The sequence below is a fragment of the Chrysoperla carnea genome, chromosome 4, assembly GCF_905475395.1.
Source record: "Chrysoperla carnea chromosome 4, inChrCarn1.1, whole genome shotgun sequence".
Classification (NCBI taxonomy): domain Eukaryota; kingdom Metazoa; phylum Arthropoda; class Insecta; order Neuroptera; family Chrysopidae; genus Chrysoperla; species Chrysoperla carnea.
In genome coordinates, this window is record NC_058340.1 from 22,439,467 (window position 1) to 22,459,063 (window position 19,597).

Below are 19,597 nucleotides of genomic sequence, written 5' to 3' on the forward strand. Positions count from 1 at the left end.
GTATTATAAAAATATACCAAAATAATGATATATTTGTGTTATTAAAAAAAGAAGGGTAATGACACTTCTACAAATAATTACAATTTTTACGTTTGATTACCTTAATAATAATAAAATGTATGATAAAATAACATAACACATAAACTTTGTAGCACAAACTTTTATTTATTATTAGTTTGCAGTCATTTGTGTATTATTTTGTTATAAACATTTTTCATTTAAACACAAAAACCACCCTATTCTATATATTAACAATACTGAAATACACACTTTAATCAACCAAAACGATGATACTTAAACACTGCACTGAAAAAAAAACATTGACAGTGGTTCTCTTTCATTATTTTGTTGTTTCATAAATTTCACAACGATTGTCGCTAGCAATCACGGTTACTATGCAACTGAAAAACTGACTTCAACAGTTCAACGTAGCCATCAACCAAGTGCTATTATTGAACGTGGCTCTGGCTGTAGTGTGTGAATATAGCAGCGAATGATTATATAATGTACGAAAATTGATAGTCGGGAGATTTTATTTTAATATATTAGGAGTGGATATTAACATACAAATTTGAGTGAAAAATGGCTGCTAGAAGAATTGCTAAAAGTACCATTAATTGGACTGCTTTAGCTGAAAGAGTACCTGAAAATCAGAAACCTAACTTTCAGGTATTTAAAGCAAAATCAGATGGATATTTACGAAGGTAATTTAAATGTCATTTATTATCCTAACCCTGAGAGATTTTTCTAGTACTTATATAACCTATTTTGCTTTTTAGAGTATTTTCATTCCCTGAAAATCCACCAAAACTAGATTGGGCTTACTACAAAGAACGCATTGCTGTTGCTGGTATGGCAGACAATTTCCAAAAACAATACGAAGCATTAAAAGTTCCATATCCAGAAGACAAAGTTAGCAAAGATATTGATGCTTTAGAAAAGAGCGTAAAATCTGAAATTTCTGCTTTTGTTGCTGAATCTAACAAAAGAATATCTGAGTGAGTATAATATTTTGATAATTTGAACAAATGAGTAATAGTGAAAACGTGTATTATATTATTTTTATATCGTTTAGATACGAACATGAAATCAATCGATTGAAGAAATTGGTACCATACGACCAAATGACATTAGAAGAATACCGAGATGCTTATCCAGAGAAAGCACTTGATCCAATTAATAGGCCAACATTCTGGCCCCATTTGCCTGAAGATCAATTAGGTTATAAAGCAGCAGATGCAGTAGCAGAAAAAGACCATTAAGAAGTCTCTAAAAAAGTACTAGCATATTCTAGAAGAATAATTGTTCGAAATTTATAAAGCGTATTGTATTGGTATATGCAATAAAATCACATTAAATGTTCACTCTTTAAGTTCTTTTTATATTATCAATAATCCTACTAGATTGTCATCCCAAAAATAGCAAATCACGAATTTCCAACGATCTTTTATAACTATTAAATTGCCAAAATGAAAATTGGTAATTTCTAACACTAAGAGTTCTTGTTTATTGCCTCATTTCTGCAATATTTTGAAGAGAAATTAACTTTCCTAATTTTTGGTAGAAACAAAGTCCAGAATGGCTTATTTTAATATGAACGTTCAGTCAAACTGAAATTGCCTACCCACTTTGAATTTAAAATATTATTAACTCTGACCGAATTTTACGTCAAAGAATAAAAGTTGTTTCGGTTACAAGTTACGGAAAAAGAATATAAAAAAATATTCACACAAAAGTTTTTGTTTATCCGTTTTCAAACGAGATTTTTGAACCCAACATCAATTGATGCTGGGGGAAAATTGGAGACGATTGTAAATGATTGATAGTTTCGAATAACTTATCAATTGGAGGTGACAGTCGATACTTTCTCATCGGAAATTTAAAGTATTCGACCTTGGTAGATTTAATGTGCTAGATTGAGCCTTTCGTTTAATCTTTGATATCGTACATAGTTTGAACGGGCGCTTTAGGGAAAACTTAAATACAAAATTAGGTATCCAACTCCAAGTTCAAACTTTGAATCCGCGATAGAATAAAATACAAATTATGTTTCGTCGAATTTATTCGTCAAAGCTTTGGACGCTAAAAACTCTTCAATATACATGGAAAAATAAAATTGTTTTGAAAATTTCTTAATTTTTTAATGGTCTTCAATTATTCTTTGTCGGCAGGCGCGTAAAGTACTAAAAATGCAAATGTATCATGTATAATAAATATAATCTGTATAATAAAAAAATACAAGTAGCGCTATCTATTGAGTCAATGATATCATCATATTGATGGCGTTATCTTTCTCCTAAAATACAGCGCCATCCATCATTGTACAGTTTACTTAAGTTACCACAAGTGTTAGCGCTCTACCATTGTTGTTGAATAAGTACATTGCCATCTGGTGTCATTTGTTTAATGTTTGCGTTCACGAGACAATCGCTCGACTCGAGCGCTTAATATTTGTCATATTGTCGCGCATAAATTCAAATTTCATAAACCTCAATTCGCTCATTTGAATTCGTAAAGAAATCGGACGTATTTTTTAATTTTATTAATGTAACGCAAATAATAATATTTTTTAATTACTCTAGCTGCCTTTTTCTTTCCTTTAGAGCAGAAATAAAGAAAATCGGAAATTGAATCAGAGCTTAAATTTAATTTTGTTCTTTGTATTGAAATTTCTTTTGTCCATTACTCCGAAGTTGCTTAAATTAACTGACAAATTTTCTAAAATGATTTTAAGAATGATAAAGTTTTCGTGTCAAAAATTACTCATTTCGTTTTCGTATTTGAATTGAATCATCGTTGTTTTGGACACTGATTGAAGGAGTAGGAAATAAACAAAATCAAGACTTTTTAAAATTTAAGTTTTAATTTGTGTACAATAAACATTTTTACATTTTCTATTAATTTATTAATTGATTATACTTTAGATGTGTGTATTAGGTCATTTTGATTTTCAAGAATAATTTTAATGAATATATTTATTTCACAGTAAAATATTTACTTAATTCATATTATTAAAGATATGTATTTGTGTATATGTGTTATTATTTGTAAAGATCAATAAAAAAATTATATAAAAATTAATATGAAACAATTTTTAGAAAAGTGTATCAAAAATTATTGTCTTATGGTAAATAAGCTGCTTTTATAAATAAATTTCGTTGAAATTCATGCATATTCATTATCGTTCCATCCAAAAATACAGGTATCAATATTGCCTTTGAATGAGAAATATCAAAGCCGTTATGGTCTAAATCCATCATAAGCCAAAAAAAAAGACCATGGTACCGTTTAAAGTTTGGACGACGTATTGCAGGCCGTTGATGAGAACATAGTCAATGATAATCAATTGTAGATAAGAAATGAATACATGATCTTAATCGCCACTCTTTTGATGTCTATCTTCGGAACTTGGCAATATGTAAACTAAAGAATGGACAATGTGAAGATGAATTCGAGATGGCGGTCGCGATTATGAACCATTCGACAGATTTATATATTTAAATGTATGGAAAACATTAGCTATGTTTGGTCGAATGTTTTTTCACATTAATAAATTATTTTTTAACAAATTTTTAATACTAAGACATTAAATTAACCAATTAGGTACACGCACGAGTTTATTTGTTGGATAAATGCGTTCGTTTATGTATTTTATGGCTGATGTGCTAACTACAAAAACTTCAATATCATTGAGACACGGGGTTATTCAGACTTTGAAGAGTTATAGTCCTACTATAAACTTCTAAATTTGTTAAAAATTTAGAATTTTCAACAAACTTGTCTTTATTTTTTTGAATTCAGTAATGAAGAGCAATATTGGTATTCAAAGAACGTAATTACTTAGCCCTATTCGGGGTGATGGAATACAGGTTATTTCAATTAACTCCGTCAATTGGTTGTTTTCACTTGTTTTATATTCATTTATATTTCTTATTATTGAAGAATAATTTTCTAAAATAATATTTTTCTAATCTTATTTTGGTTTTTCATCGTTATCGTGGTTTCTTTTAGATATGTGTTCAATGTGATGTGGTAATTTTTGCTGACATTCCTTTAATAATGCCAATGTGCTGTCGTAATGAATATTATTTTCCTACACACTAACATCAAAGAAGAAGCAAGTGTTATTTCTGGTGCTCTGCTATTTTATTATGATGAACCCTGCGGCCAGCCGTATGAAAATATTTTATTCAGGGTATGTTTCATTTGAACGACTACATGATTTAAGTGCTTCCGCATTCATGCGCTCATAATCGCCATTTTAAAACTTATCTTGAATGACCCTAATTAGATACTACTAAATAAATTCTCATAGGCAATCGCAATACTTTTCTCAGAAAGGAAAGAGAAAAGAGAATAGTAATAAGAAAGAACAGACAAAATCGAGGAAACATCAAAAGATGTGTTTTGCTTTTTTTGAGAACAATACGTGGAACTACACACCGAAGATTGGTTACAATGTTCGATTTGTTGTGGTTAATGAGCTGTATACTAAATCAGCAGAAAATGGTGATTTCTTATGTTCCAATTGCCGCACATAAGCAAATTTTGTGACGTCTTTAAATAACGCACAATACCTAAAACTTCTTTAAGCATGTAAGTGATCAAATGAAACGTACCCTAAGGTAAAACTCATAACTGTCACTTATTTGAGCAATGTCTAAATATTGTCCAAAATTTGGTCAAAAAACTACACTCATGCATGTACCCATTTGTTTCTTACACTTTTAATCACACATAAATTGTCTTAATAAATATTACAATTTGGTCAAGAGTTCTTTGCAATTTTAATTATTTTCCACAGTACTGTTTAGTTTTGTTAATTAATCGTTGATGCAGCCTTTTTCACAATAAATATTGCGTCGTCTAGATAATAGAATGATTGATTGATATCACCTTCACACAAGTATGGTACACGACTCCATCTTTCTAATTCAAATCCGTTCGGAATTAAAACATTTTGCCAAAAACTGAATACTTGTTTCTCAAATGTTCGTCCAGTTATATTTAATCTTTCTGTCGGTAAATGACTTTTATCGCCTCCAGTTTCAACATACGGTGAGAACGGTAGAACCAATGCAATTACAATATGACCACCAGGTGTAAGACTTGAATGCATTTTTTGTAAAATGTCTAATGGTCGATCACATCGATCTAATAGATTTAAACACATTATTACATCAAATTTGTGATCTAAATGCCAGTTATCAATGTCCAGAATTCTGAAACCAAAAATAAAAATCAATATCTAGATATAAAAATGACAAACTAATTTGTTAAATTTTTTCTTGTTTTTATTAGAGAAGCATTTTCTAAGAAGTTGAATGAAATTGATCGGAGAAATTGCTGTTCGTATGGGATTTTAGACAATATGCTAGAAACTATACATCCAAACATCAAACGAAGCCGATTTTTGTATTGTTTGTATCAAAATTAACTTGTGAATTGAGTTTTATCAAAATTTCTAGGTAATCAATTTTCTTATTTGAAAAAATCAGAAATAAAAATTGATAAAACTCCGAATATATACACCCTGGGAGAGGTTGCCACCCCTTCTCGATGGTGTAAACTTTTTTTTCAAAATAACCTCGATATCGAAAGAAGGAAAAAAAAACAAGGAAAATTTTAAGAAAAAAATGTTCTATTAATGCTGTAATGCAAATAAGATTAACACCTAATGGTTTTTTCTTTTAAATCAATGGGTTTCATAAGTGCCATTTCCACCAAAATTAAAATTAATCGTATTTCGTCTATAATTAATTTTTTTTTTCAAAATAACCTCGATATCGAAAGAAGGAAAAAAAAAGAAGGAAAATTTTAAGAAAAAAATGTTCTATTAATGCTGTAATGCAAATAAGATTAACACTTAATGGTTTTTTCTTTTAAATCAATGGGTTTCATAAGTGCCATTTCCACCAAAATTAAAATTAATCGTATTTCGTCTATAATTAATTTTAATATAAAGAGTTTGATGGATTCGTGCAGTTTGGTTGCTTTAGAACACATATTTTTCAAAAAAAATCACTCATTTTTTTCGTCGTCAATCTCGCGTGAAAAAAAATGATACCGACTTCGTTGAGGTGTTCATCGGAGCCAAGTCGAGTTGGTCGAATTTAATTTAAAAAAAAATATTTATAACTATTTATTATGCTGGGAAGTTATTCGTGTGGACCTCAAGGGTCGCACCATACCCTACCCGTGGCTTTGTTTAATTTAAAAAAAGGTTGATCCGATTTTCAAAAAAACATACTTAAGAACCATCAAATTGTTATAAAAAAAAGAAGCTCTTATGGATAGAAAATAATTTTATTCTACTCCCAGCAATTCGTTTATGATTCAATTCATTTCTTTTCATAGGCAACTTCATATGCGTAAATGTGTGTACACATTGCCTATAAAAATAAGTAGATGTACATTTTATGGATGATATAAAGCATTTTGTATTATTGTTTAACAACACTCCCTACACAAATCAATTCAAATAGGCACTTGTTTCAGAAATAATTAAATCATAAAATTAACATAAATTTATATTAAACTTGATCAGTTTTGAATAAATTTTAAAACCATCCCAAAATATAAAATTCTAACCCCAATTATCTTGAAAGCAACATTCAATTGAATTTCAAAAATAAAAGGTAAACAACAATACACAGTTGTTGTCAGTCCATGAACTGAAAGAAGAATAATTATTTATTGATTCGTTATCCTTGAAATTATAAATATACAAAACAATAAAAACATTTGCAAGTTGTCTTGTGCATATTCTTTTTTGTTTGTTGATATTTTGTTTTTGTTTTAAATGTTAAAAAGAAGCTATAATATATGCTAATTTTAATAATAAAATTACTGATAATAACAATAATTTTATATGTTAATTTTATTATAAAACCATTATTCAAAATTTGCACAACATAACATAATTGTTTTTGGCTTGCAATTTTCACAAAATTAAGTGCAATTCGACTAAAATACTCATAAATACTTTTTTCTCCTTCTTTATATTTTTTAGAGTAACAACTTGCGGCAAATTTTTTAGAGTTTTCATTGAAATTGATGGAAGTTTTTCTTGGAAAGTTTATCCAAAATTTAACATTTATGTTGTTTAAAGTATTGCGAATAGTACGGCTGCTGAAAATAACTTTTTCACGAATTAGTCTTGAAAAGTAAATAAAGAATATTTAGAATATCTTTATTTGTGCACAGCAATACAAAAATAAAGAAAAAAGAAATGTAAAAAAAATATTAATTAATTATATAAAAAATTGGGGTGAAAGAAAAATTTCAGGAAATATTTAAATAAATAATTGAATTTTTGCTTAGTTTTTGTAGCATCTTATACATTATTTCTCTAGCTTGTTTATTTATCATGGCACGAGATTTTTCGTATTCCTTTATCAATTTCCATAATTAATCCTTCATTTTAAAGATTATTGTGCTGGTTAATGAACAAAAATAGACTCGCGAGCTAAAATTGCTCCGCTTAGAAAAAAACTAGAGAAATATCACATCAGTAATAAAATTGCATATAAATAAAAAAAGTAAATTACTATGTTTTGTTGGAAGTAAATTACTATCTCATCTTTGGCTTGAACTACGATTTAATAGAACGCAGTTGGAACGGCTTAAATTGAAAAAGATCAGAAGAAGAATGCAGCTTCCCCAAACTATTGACATTACAGCAATGCTAAATGTTGAAATATCTGCCAAAGCTATTTTTTAATTCACTGTATCTATGATTGCAACCCATTCAAATTGAATGATTCAATTACCTCTTGGCCATCAAATAAGGATGATCACACTTCGTTTTAAATCACGAATTGTCGATTACAGCGACAAAGACAAAGGATGCCTTTGCTACGAAGCAAATGGTCAAATAAACCTGGCTCAATTCATTTCGAAAAGTGAAATGGTAAAATAATTAGGTAATTCAAAACAATTATTCAAAAGAACAAAGTTAACTCAAATATTTCAATTTCAATTAAAATATTTCCAAACAGTCCCAAAAAATGATAGCTCTCTAAGTATCCTTTTCATCTCATCTGACGTCCCTGACGTCCTTGACCATCACTTTGATATTGATTTAAGAAGGAGTGTTATAAGTTTTTAAAGTGTTTATCTGTGCGTCTGTGTGTTTCTCAGTGGCATCGTAGCCTCAAAACGGTCCAACCGACTTGATTGAGAACATTTTATAGCTAAGTTTCTAAAAATCGGTTTACAAGGAATAAACCCAATTTGTCGGAAGTTTTTTAAATTTTGTAAATTTCACTTGTATTAATGACGTCTACAATACTTTCTACGGCAACTTCGCCAATATGACATTGATAAATCATATTATACTATGTTTAAAGAAAAACTTGACAATATTTTTAAACCTTGATCGTAATGAATGCCAACTTAGAACATTTACCAATAATACGATGAAAAAATATATAGAATAATATTCGAACAAGTTGACTAGCGTGGAAAGAAATTAAGAAAAAATTTCCTCTAGATATGAACAATTAGTTTAACCACTCCCATGATCATTTGAAGACGATATCGAAATAGTTTTCTTCCCTACATGAAGCAAGTAAAAAAAATAATGATTACTACATTACATTCATTCTATTTACATTGTAGTAAGCATTTTAAGACTTTATTTACGTTGATTGGATTGAGCTTAATTGATCCTAAGGGAATCGTATAACTGACTGTTAAATAAGAAGTAATTCATTTAAGTGAAAATATAAATGTTCGATTATATTACAATCTATACTTGTGTAAGTAATTTTACTTACGTCTTTTATTATTATTACTTTTTTTTTTGGGAAAAAAGGTGGTAGTAAAATTTTATCATCATTTGCATTCTATCTAGTAATATTCAAAAGTAGTAAAACTTTTTAAGTTTGAATAATTAATTAGTTTAATTTAATATTTAAAAAAAAGTATTTCATATAGATAGAGGGTGATCAAATTTGGATTATACGTTTTTAATTTGAAATAAAACTATATCACGATCAAAAATATCAATAATATTTTATTGAAATAATAAAATTTAATAGTTTGATGTAGTGTGATCTATCCTGCCATTCGTAAATAAGACAAGTAGATTCAATAATGAATATTATGATAAAGAAGGGGATACTGACATGCAGTATTACGACAGTCTATGTCGTATTCATCGCAGAAATCGCTCATGGTTTTGAAAATTTTTCTGAACTTTTCTCCAGCGTTTTCTCTTCTTTCAATCAAAATATGATTCGCAGCAGTAGCCAGTTGGATAGCTTTGCCAAGATCCAGGTTTTCTGTTTGGAGTACTCGACTGGAAGAAAGAATGCATCGAGCTCAAAATATGCATGGATATTAGATTCGTCAATGGAAATGCGTCTCAGATTCTTAGACAGATTCTTAATGGGAGGAGTTTTGACCCCCAAAACTTCTCCCATGCGCACGGGCCTGCTAACATGGCATAGAATGGGAAAGGGACGCGCTTAATAATGTTAAAATCATTCTCGCTGAAGTTTACATCTCTGCTCGTTATGAAGAAATATTTATTATCTTGAAGCAATTGATTAGCGAAAGGCTAATCCTTAGGTTTAGAAATGACTAATCTACTGCGATTCCCTATTTTATGCAAAGGAATAACTTACTCACACTTAATTATTATTCCGAACTCAGATTTTTAAGTCATGGCAGTAAACTGGCTTAAAATTTCATACATTTGAGGTACTTTATAGCTATGTACCAAGCAAAACCGTACGGGGAACTGTCCTAACATCTCAATAGAATCTCGTATTCTTACTAGTATTAGCTTAAAAAATTACTATCCTAGCTTATAAAATTTACCTCGTATATTCGGACCATTACCTACTTCTAAAGTCTGTTTGTTAAGATATAGGCTGCAAAGAGGAGATAAAAATATACAAAAATAATCGATCCGTAAAATTATAAACAAAAATTATCATAAATAAACAACAAATAAGGACCAAAAAACAAAAGAAATGTAAATTTTAACAAAAATCTGTTTGTTGTTTAAAGTTGTTAACAAAATTTTAAATTATATCAAATAAATTCAAAATTTGAATGTAGTATGGATAAATACAAATTTACATAAATAAAAATGAAGATCGCATTAATGTAGGTACTTACTTAAAATTTTGTTTTTGTAAAATATATCGCATTTGATTGGATATTTCTGTTACATAAACTTCTTTAAATAATGGAGCAACTCGTGCTGTAACTGCACCATCGCCAGCACCCAAATCTAAACAAGATTCTCCAACCCAATCGTATGGTAAATTTAATAAGTAACAAAATTGTTTCGTTGAAAAGACAAACATTGAACCACGTCCCAGCCATCTGTAACAAAGAAGTACAAATTTCAATGCCAAAAAAAATTCAAATCCCAAAATAGTCATAATTTGATTTTGCACATTAATTTAGATACAGGAAAAGTAGAAATTCATCTTTTTCTCTGCGTCTTAAAGTCTAAAAGGTTCTCCCAATAAGAAGTGTTAGCGTTTTTATAACATTAAAGATCAAGCAACCAGTTGCGTGTAATTTCAAACTAAAAACTTTTCAATTATGTTTATTATGCTTTACAGTTTTGTCCTCCGAGGAAATTGAATTTGTATTCGTCCATCAGCCACTTCAGTCAATTCTTTTAATTTTAATATTTTCGACAGCACATTAACCTTTTAAAACTTTTCAATAGAAATAATAATCAACAGTATTCGTAATTCGTATATAAACACCGTACGATTGTAGCGATACACCAAGTTTTTGAAACAGTTAATTTTAGCAAACATTTGCGTAATAAGATTGAGCTCTGTGCACAGTGATGCAAACTAAGAGGCATTTAAAACTTCTACATTGGCCAGACCAACAGCTTTTTGGATATAAAAACTATTTTTTTATTAATACAAACTGATGTAATACTGTGTCCAAAAAATAAGGTGACATTTGAATTTAAACTGCACGTGTTTGTTGTGTATTATGAATTCCTTCCGCCCGGCCAAACAGTCAACAAGGAATATTATTTGAAGGTTATGCCTCATTTACGTAACGCTATCCGCCTTAAAAGGCCGGAATTGTGGAAAGACAATTCATGGTTTTTACACCACGATAATGTACCACCCATCCCATACTGCACTCATAACTTGTGATCATTTCGTCAAAAATTCAACCCATATCGTTCCTTAACCACCGTATTCAACTGATCTGGCGCCGTGCGACTTCTGGCTGTTCAGTAAGCCAAGTTCAAAAGACCGCTCCAGGGATACTTTTTGATACGATAGAGGAGATTCATGCCGCAGCGAGGACGAAACTGAAGACAATCCTGGAAAGTGACTACAACCAGTGTTTCAAAGATTGGAAAATCCGTTGGCATAAGTGCATTGCATCGGGAGGGGATTACTTTGAAGGGGATGGAATTGATTTGGAAGAATAAATAAAGAATTTTCAAAATAAATACAATGTCACCTTATTTTTTGGGCACAGTAGTATTATTGTAAAATTAATTTTTCAAACTTTATTTAACACCCTTCTTTGTGCTCGCCTATTCTTAAAAGAAAATACTATACTCCTACTTGATAGGCCGTATTTCGAATACAAATCTAGAAGTATAATTACCTTACAGATCCTCTTCTTTCATCTTCTACCTGTATAATCAAATTTTGGATTTCAATTCTCGAGGCGAATACAAAAACTTTCTATACGAAAGTAAATAAAGTAAAAATTGATATTACGCCAAATATTCTTAAGTTTTAAAAAAAGTTTTTATTGAATGACTGTATAAATAATATTGGGGTGAAAATAATATTAAAAATAGTATTATTATTATTATTAACATTTATATTTATGAAAAATTTTTAAGAGGATCTATTTTTTTATTTTATATAAAATGTAATAAATTATATTAAACGAGACAATTTAAATGAGACACAGTTTGCCAATTATGATTTATGTTACAAGTTTAAAAAAAAAATAATATAAAAAAAATACAACATTATTAATAATTTTAATATGATTATTATAATCCAAAAGAATTATTAGTTCTTGGAAATAAAAAATTTTGTGTAGTATCCTTTTTTTTATATAAATTTGTATCTACTATAGAAAAGTGTGATTTACATAAATCAAAATAAAAAATGAAGTAAAACTTCTGTAGAATTGTGGTTTTTATTTGGAAGTGGAGGAAAAATGAGCTGAAGTAGAAATCAGAATGAACACAAATTAAAACAAAATCGACTTTTTAAAAAATAATTTTTGTACAGAAAGTAGTTTTATCAAAAATTTCTAAAAAAACAATCACGTTTATAAATAATAATGGTCAATGGTCAGGGAAAACGATATCCTCGCCGACTTGTTATGTAATTGGTCCAAACTCGTTACACTATGGTTTTCGGGGTCGCTGAGCACGAATATTGCGACAGAATTGATCTTCCGGTACCTCGCGTACCGTGAGTACCCCAGGCACCAGGACTGGTGCCCGATTCTGTCACGATATTCGTACCCCAAAAAAAACCCCGCGTAACAAGTTTGGAATCATTATCATCAGTATTAATCGAATTGTGAATTTAGTATATTTAGGGTTAATTTAAAATGCAATTACAAAATGAATATTATTTATGAAAATTGCATACTTTTAATTTCTTATAAATCAATTTAGGTCAAAAAGTTCCTGACACTCGAATCGAATGTCGAAAATCGAACTTACTGTTCAAATTTTTCGAAGTTTGACCGATTTTAGTGTTTCGTTCGTGAGACTATATACTGAAAGTATAATTCTTAATATCTGGATGACTTTGCTCGGTATTTTTTGAGCTAAAAAGACACAAATTTTATCACTATTATTAGACCGTTTAAAATGTCTCCACACAAATACCAATTTGAATGTCCCGGTAATGTCTTTTATTTCGTTAACTACGATACACAAAAATAGATGTCAGGAAGAGTCATATTTTGCATTGCATATTTCAGATTTTCATGAAAAGACGGATAAAACGACGTTTTTTAAAAATCAAACCTTTTCTAGATCGACTTTTCGCCCCAAAAAACCCCTGCATATTTATTTTCATGAGTTTAAATATATAACATAAAATAAAATTTTAATAATTTAGTGATATTTTACCGGAAAATTATTGAAGAGTAGTTTTATTTAAGTTCGAAAATGTGCAGTTGAAATTTTTTGGCGTAGAAAAATAAAGAACATAATTATTTTTCTGTCATAAAAAGGTGATGTGACGTCTATATCGGTTTTTCCAATTTCTCTTTCTTCTCGATGGTTATTTCAATAGCCTAGCATTACTCTCAAACAAAATTATATTTTTATTTCTTTTTTCATGTCGGTTAAAAAATAATCAATAATGTACATTATTTAACCTTATAAAAAGTTTCACTGTAATAAATTAACCAATATGCATTTCAAAGTTGTGTTATTAAATGAATCAAAACATGAATACTCACAAGTTAAAAACAGAATAACCTACTGTGTGTGTACGTGTATATTGGCAAACAACATAGTAAACCTACACCATCCATCCGTCCATATAGTTTGAGAGATGATCCAAAATGGAATTTAACAGAGAAAAAAAATTCACCGATAAAACTCATGCCATGTTTATTTGTATCAACACATAAATATATGAATGTTTACGTTTATAAAAAATAACATGACTATAAAATGTTCTTATTAATATAAAAAAAAAAGAAAAAGCTCTGCATGGTCTGAGCTGAGCTGAGCGCGCACGGATTAAATAAATGAATGATTTCTTTTGACCTAAAATAAAAAATATAATATTAAATTCAACAGCAGGGTGGCTACTAATTAACGATGTCTATACTCATTTTAAAAATGTTTTACAATCTTAATATTTGTAATAATATAGTTCTGCATTATTACTTGTAATACAGGTGATTATATTTGTTTTAATACCTTAAGTTGCTTTATCAATTTATTAAAGCTTTCGTAAAATTTCCATCCAGTTTTATACCAAGAAAGAATCGATAAATGTTACTATAAATAAAGTGGGGCATAAAACCAAGCACTTATCTTCCAGTTGTCATCAAGAAATAGTCTTCGTCATGAACGCTACAATACCGAATATTCGAATATGATATGTTTTCTTCGAAGTAGAGACTTCGTAATTTTCAAGCCTGAGAGCGCCACAAATTGAATATCAATCGAAATGACTCTGTATCCGCACGAGACACCAAAAATTTTTTGAAGGGTTTGAAGTAGTACTGAGAGTGCGAAAAATACAAAGAATTAAACTACGTATAAAGAGCAAGGTGGAGGCTAAGACTTTTAGAGGTAGAAGTATAATTATTGGGTTTCTGGCGCCAAAAGTTTGGTGGTTTTGGTCACACCTTTGTCTAAAGGCCAAACTATAACTAGCATCAAAAGAAGATCAAATAAGAGCAAGAAAAAAAATCGAGAATATGTTTTAAGCAAGACCATATGAAGTCATCATGACCAAGACCAAGAATGAGACTTGGATGGTTTGAATCTTGATCTTGCCTTTATTTTGGGTAAAAACAAGATAAAAATCAAATCTATATGAAGGAACAAGGCAGAGACTTCCTATATAAGAGGAGAGGATTAAGGTCAAGACTACGCGTTCAATAGAGCAAAACCAAAAACAACATCAAGTGTACATGGCAAAGACACCAAGAGCAAGAACTGGGTAGTTTGAGTATTGATTTATCTCATGGTCGTTACTATAATATAGATTTGTAAATAAGTTTTAAAAATTAAAATTCACCCAGCATACTGTAGTCAGCGAGCGACATATGTATATTGAACATAATCATATTTATATCAGTATTGAGGCATTAAATTCCCATTATATAATATATTTGTAGTGATGACTATTTAAGATATTACCAATTGGCACGCACATCACAAAATTTTCCAATAAAATTATCTAAGTCTATAAAAATAAAAACAAAACAAAAATTATTAAATATTTTTTTACATTTTTTATAAATTCCGTACCAAAAAAATTAATAATAACAAACAATTTATTAAAATTTAGCTGAAATTGGCTTGCTAAGTTGGATAATCAGTTCAAAACTGTAGAGACAACATCTAAGTGATTTACATTTTCTATCATGGTCAATAACTGGAAAATATATCATTTCATGGGACTAGATTATGGCTTTTCATAAATTAATTACAATATATACAGGTTTTTGCTGAGACCTAAGGCGCAAGCTTATAAGACGATATAAAAGTAATATCTGTAGGACAAAGAAAGGAAAATGTTTTCATACTTGGTACTTAATGTACTGATCTTAGACGCGCTTAACAAAATAAGAATGAAGTCTCAACAAGATGTAGAAAATAAGATTGCGTTTATTAATAATATTAATTTTATATTTATTATAGTATTATAAAAAATATATAAACCTTCTAGCTAAATATTTTAATTAAAGGTTATAATTTAATTATTTTATTGCACACATATTAATTTTGACACACACACAATAATAACACTGCGAGCCATTTTTAGTTAATAACCAAACATAGGTAACAATTATAATAGGCCGGGGGTCAGTCCGAAAAATTTATTTACTTCGATAAATCTAAGTACTTTAATCTTGATTCAAGTTTATTACTCTGAGATTTATTAAATATTATAAATATAACGCCTTGAAATAAAAAACAAAAAGATCGAGAGGTGTCGTGGGACACACGGTAGGAAATATATCCCTTTCACATCTTGGCACATTATAAATGTGGTATTAATTTAAGAAGTCAAGTACTTGTTTAATTCCTTAATTTTATAGTTACTTTTAGTACATATATTAGTTTTTTTTTTATAAAAGTATAATCTTTAAATCTCTATTTACAGTCAAACCTGGGCAAGTGAGAACTGGATAAGTGAGAAAACTCTATAATTGAGAGTAATAGCCAGGACCCGTCATTTTAAGCTCCCAAAACCTCTATTAGCGAGAAACAGAAACCTCTGTAGAATCGTTTTTCCCTCATGGATCTCCGGAAGTGAGACTGCTACTTATCTATACCTCTATAAGCCACAGTCGAGCTTTATTTATTTATATTATTTAGGAGACATTTTTAATACATTCGTACCTGCTGTGACTTGTTATTGCTGCGTACCTCCATAAGAGAGAAAAGCTACCCATGTACCTGCATTAGCGAGAAACTCGGGTTAGTGAGAAACCTCTATAAGCGAGAATGAGATTGTGCTCCCTTGAACTCTCGGTTATCCAGGTTTGACTGTATATCAATACCTGTGAAAGGATGGGTATAAATAGAACTTCGAGTAATAGCTTTGTCACACTAAAATATATAATAATCGGAATGGCGATAAATTTTGATTTGAACTTTTTATGATTGTGTTAAATGGCGCTTCATCAACAAAAGAACAAACTCATTATTTCTTGAAGTAAGAAGCAATAATGTAAATTATCAGACTCTGTTGAAAAGTAATAATACAAATTAGTATGACCGGCATCTAGGTTGAAGTTACCACCCGGCTTTCTGGATTGATACCGGTCTATAACAGATAAAAGAAACATAAATGAAACACGAAATTAGACTCTTTCTTAGAGCAACTAAATTAATAATAAGCTTGTAGTAAATTTATAATTTAACTAATAATTCTATCATATAAAAATTTTTAAAACTACGATTATAAATTATGTAGGTAATCTTATTTGATAGCGTTTAAGAATTAAATTTATTAAATTTTATATTTATTTTGTTTTATAATAAATAAATATTAATATACATCGAAGTATAATTGTTTTTTAATACTAGTTCCAAATTGATTTATTAATAAAAGTGTCATTATTTAATTTCTAGAAATTCTTGAATACCTTCCTTTTTTTCACCTCTTATACAAATTCTTTGTTTTAAATTAAATGAAAACTTTAGACGAAACGGTAAACAAATATTTAGTTTATAGATTCCCAACATAGTGACAAAAAATCACTAAGAGTTCAATCTCAAGTTTATTGATTTTTAAATAAATTGATGGTGAATTTTATAAATAAATCAGTGTTTCAAATCAATATCGCAAATGAATTTCATAGAAAAAATTATGTGACAAATATTAAAACCAATTTTTTTTTTTACAAAAAATTTTTGCTTATTGGAGAAGCATTGCTCCCTAAACAATAATAAAATTTATAAATAAAACATTTTTTGAAAAATGTAGGGACTAAATATAGGTAAGAAACAAAACACCTTCTTTTTTCGTTTATGTCAGGGTTGTACAATTATTACGTTACAAAAAGATGTCAAAAAAAAATTTGTAAATTCTGCAATACATATATTTGATTTTAACACAGTCTATCAAATCTAATGGGTTTTGATTTCAAAATAGTCTCTCAAAATTCCACCTAAAGATTTCGTTTCTTTGAGGAGAGAGAACCTGGCGTGCCAAGCCTAAAGGAAATTGGTATGTGTGTGTTCATCACGACCTGTCAAACTATCCTGCAGGAATGATATTTTAGGAAAGCGTGGGCATGAATTATATGCAACGGTTTTCTTTGGATCTATATTTTACGTAGGCAGCCAAAATATTTGAGATCAGTGGAAATATATTCAAAAGGCAGTACGATATATATTTTGGGTTTCTGTATTTCTACAAAACAATAGCAAAAATAACCGCCATGAATAAGGAACGAAATATACTACCAACTATTTTTAAATGTATCAAACTAATTCAATTTTTTTTTTACGTTATACAAACCAACCCTGATTGACACTATTTTCTCGTTCACATATGTGTAAACGTAAGAAAAATATCTTCATACCAATCCATAATACAACCCCCTTCGTACATTATCAACATCCTTCATAACTCCTGTATGTGTACCCTTCCTCAATTACTATACATGTTACGTACATATTATGAAAAGTACATATGACGACATATTTAGTTATTCTGTACTTGTGTGTTGTGTATATGAAAGCAAGAAAAAAGAAAAAAAAAAGAATAAAGAATAAAAAAAACTCGATCAATATATATAAATTTTATATTGAAAATGATTAAGGGCGGTGGCTGTATAATAAATAATGTGTACCAAATAATTTTATGGTAATTATAAATACAGTGAAATCTATTTTTACTGTTAAAACCAGCTAGAATGAGACCTGGCGAAAGGCTGATAAATTTTAGGATAGTAAAATGGGTTATATTTTGTATGTTCTCTATGAATGCAAAAATCGAATATTTCAGCTTGCCCAAAGGCGCTATAATTTGAGGATAATAATAAAATTAATTAAAATTTCAAAATTTGAAGGAAGAATACGACCGATTGTGAATGTCGAAATTTTTGACCTACTAGTCAAGATACACCAAGCATGAAACCATATTTATTACTTTTTTTGATAATTGCCAATCCAAAAATCTGGTCACACAATTTTTAAAGTTTTTGCTACAGAAAAACTATGATATGGCTATCGTTGAGGAGTTTTCAAAGAAAGAAGTCAATTGAAATCGATCAAAGTGCTTGGAAGCTATGGTGACATAGATCATAGATGTTGCACATAAACAGGTAGTGTTGAAAGGTTACATAGATAGTGTTGAAAGGTTATCAGATGTTGGTTTTATTGAATGTCGGACAAAATGAATTTTCCAAATATTATGTGTAGATTGTCCTATTATTTTTAAAAAGCAGATATCGAATTGGAAGCTTTCTCAAAAATTTTCCGGTACTGTGAAAGATGCCTCGCTACTGAGAATTTTTATATGTAAGAAGTTTTTCAGTAGAACATGATGAACATCTTTACAGATTCTCAACGATGATGTTATCAGTAAGTTCTTTAGTAGTGGACCTGCGGACTAGGAAACATTTAATTGTTATAAAATAGCATTTTATTCATATACTTAAGGATTACCTGAAAAAATTATTAAATACTTTTCGAGTCTAATATTACACCACTTTTGTGATAACTGACTAGTGGAATTTACAAAATTAAACAAAACCCTTGACGGGTGCGGTTTTTTCCATGTAGATCTATCCAAACTGAACTGATTTTCTTGAAACATGGCCTATTAAACAACTGAAATTAACAAAATTCCCCCCGTAAAATGTTTCAAGTACGGAATCCTACATTCGCACTTGAAGCATAGCTGAGAACACTCTCCATTAAATTACCATTTAAACATCAAAAAATCAAAATTGGCTCATCGGTTTAGGAGCTATGATGCCACAGACAGAAAATCAAAAATGACTTTTGTACTAGCTAAATAAAACATCCTGCTATATTTCATTCATTCCCAATGTCCTTTACATGGAATCATTAAATGTATTTCATAGTAAATAGTCCAAGCATATTAGACTGTTACTGCACCTAAATAATGAGTAAAGACTATTTCACATTCTAAGTACCATTGTAACCAAGATACATGAGTAATATTGAAGTGTATTTTTCATATTTTTTTAATTTTTTTCATACATTTTACTTTATTTCACCCATCTTTGTTTTATAGACAGAAATATTTCGTATAATTTGTCTCTTTCTATGATTTTCTTAAACAGCTTATTAATTGTATATATGCCATATTATATATTTTTTTTATAATAAAGATTTTTTTTTTAAAAACTGTATACTCGTTTCATGGTACATTATTCCCGG

The 19,597-nt window shown here is 29.3% G+C and overlaps 2 protein-coding genes across 2 annotated transcripts in view; one reads left to right on the forward strand and one right to left on the reverse strand.

The window, feature by feature from the left end:
- The first annotated feature begins 458 nt into the window (after window positions 1-458).
- Window positions 459-1,372, forward strand: LOC123297757 (ATP synthase subunit d, mitochondrial). Its single transcript, XM_044879526.1, has 3 exons — window positions 459-704; window positions 780-998; window positions 1,076-1,372. The coding sequence occupies exons 1-3, from the start codon at window positions 583-585 to the stop codon at window positions 1,260-1,262; spliced, it is 528 nt and encodes a 175-aa protein (XP_044735461.1). The 5' UTR covers window positions 459-582; the 3' UTR covers window positions 1,263-1,372.
- Window positions 1,373-3,122: 1,750 nt separating this feature from the next.
- LOC123297431 (protein-L-histidine N-pros-methyltransferase) overlaps window positions 3,123-19,597 on the reverse strand; it is a 245,750-nt gene continuing 229,275 nt past the window's right edge. Inside the window, exons 3-4 of the mRNA XM_044879089.1 lie at window positions 10,132-10,341; window positions 3,123-5,222 (exon numbers count right to left, since the gene is read on the reverse strand). Of these exons, the coding sequence (XP_044735024.1) occupies window positions 4,820-5,222; window positions 10,132-10,341 (613 nt within the window). The 3' untranslated portion in view covers window positions 3,123-4,819. The remainder of the gene's footprint in view (window positions 5,223-10,131; window positions 10,342-19,597) is intronic.

What these genes read in the sequence shown, in the direction of transcription:
- LOC123297757 (XM_044879526.1), top strand. Translation starts at nt 583, where the DNA reads ATGGCTGCTAGAAGAATTGCTAAAAGTACCATTAATTGGACTGCTTTA. An exon ending in TCAGATGGATATTTACGAAG is followed by an intron (nt 705 to 779) that starts GTAATTTAAATG and finishes TTTGCTTTTTAG; the next exon opens with AGTATTTTCATTCCCTGAAA. An exon ending in TCTAACAAAAGAATATCTGA is followed by an intron (nt 999 to 1,075) that starts GTGAGTATAATA and finishes TATATCGTTTAG; the next exon opens with ATACGAACATGAAATCAATC.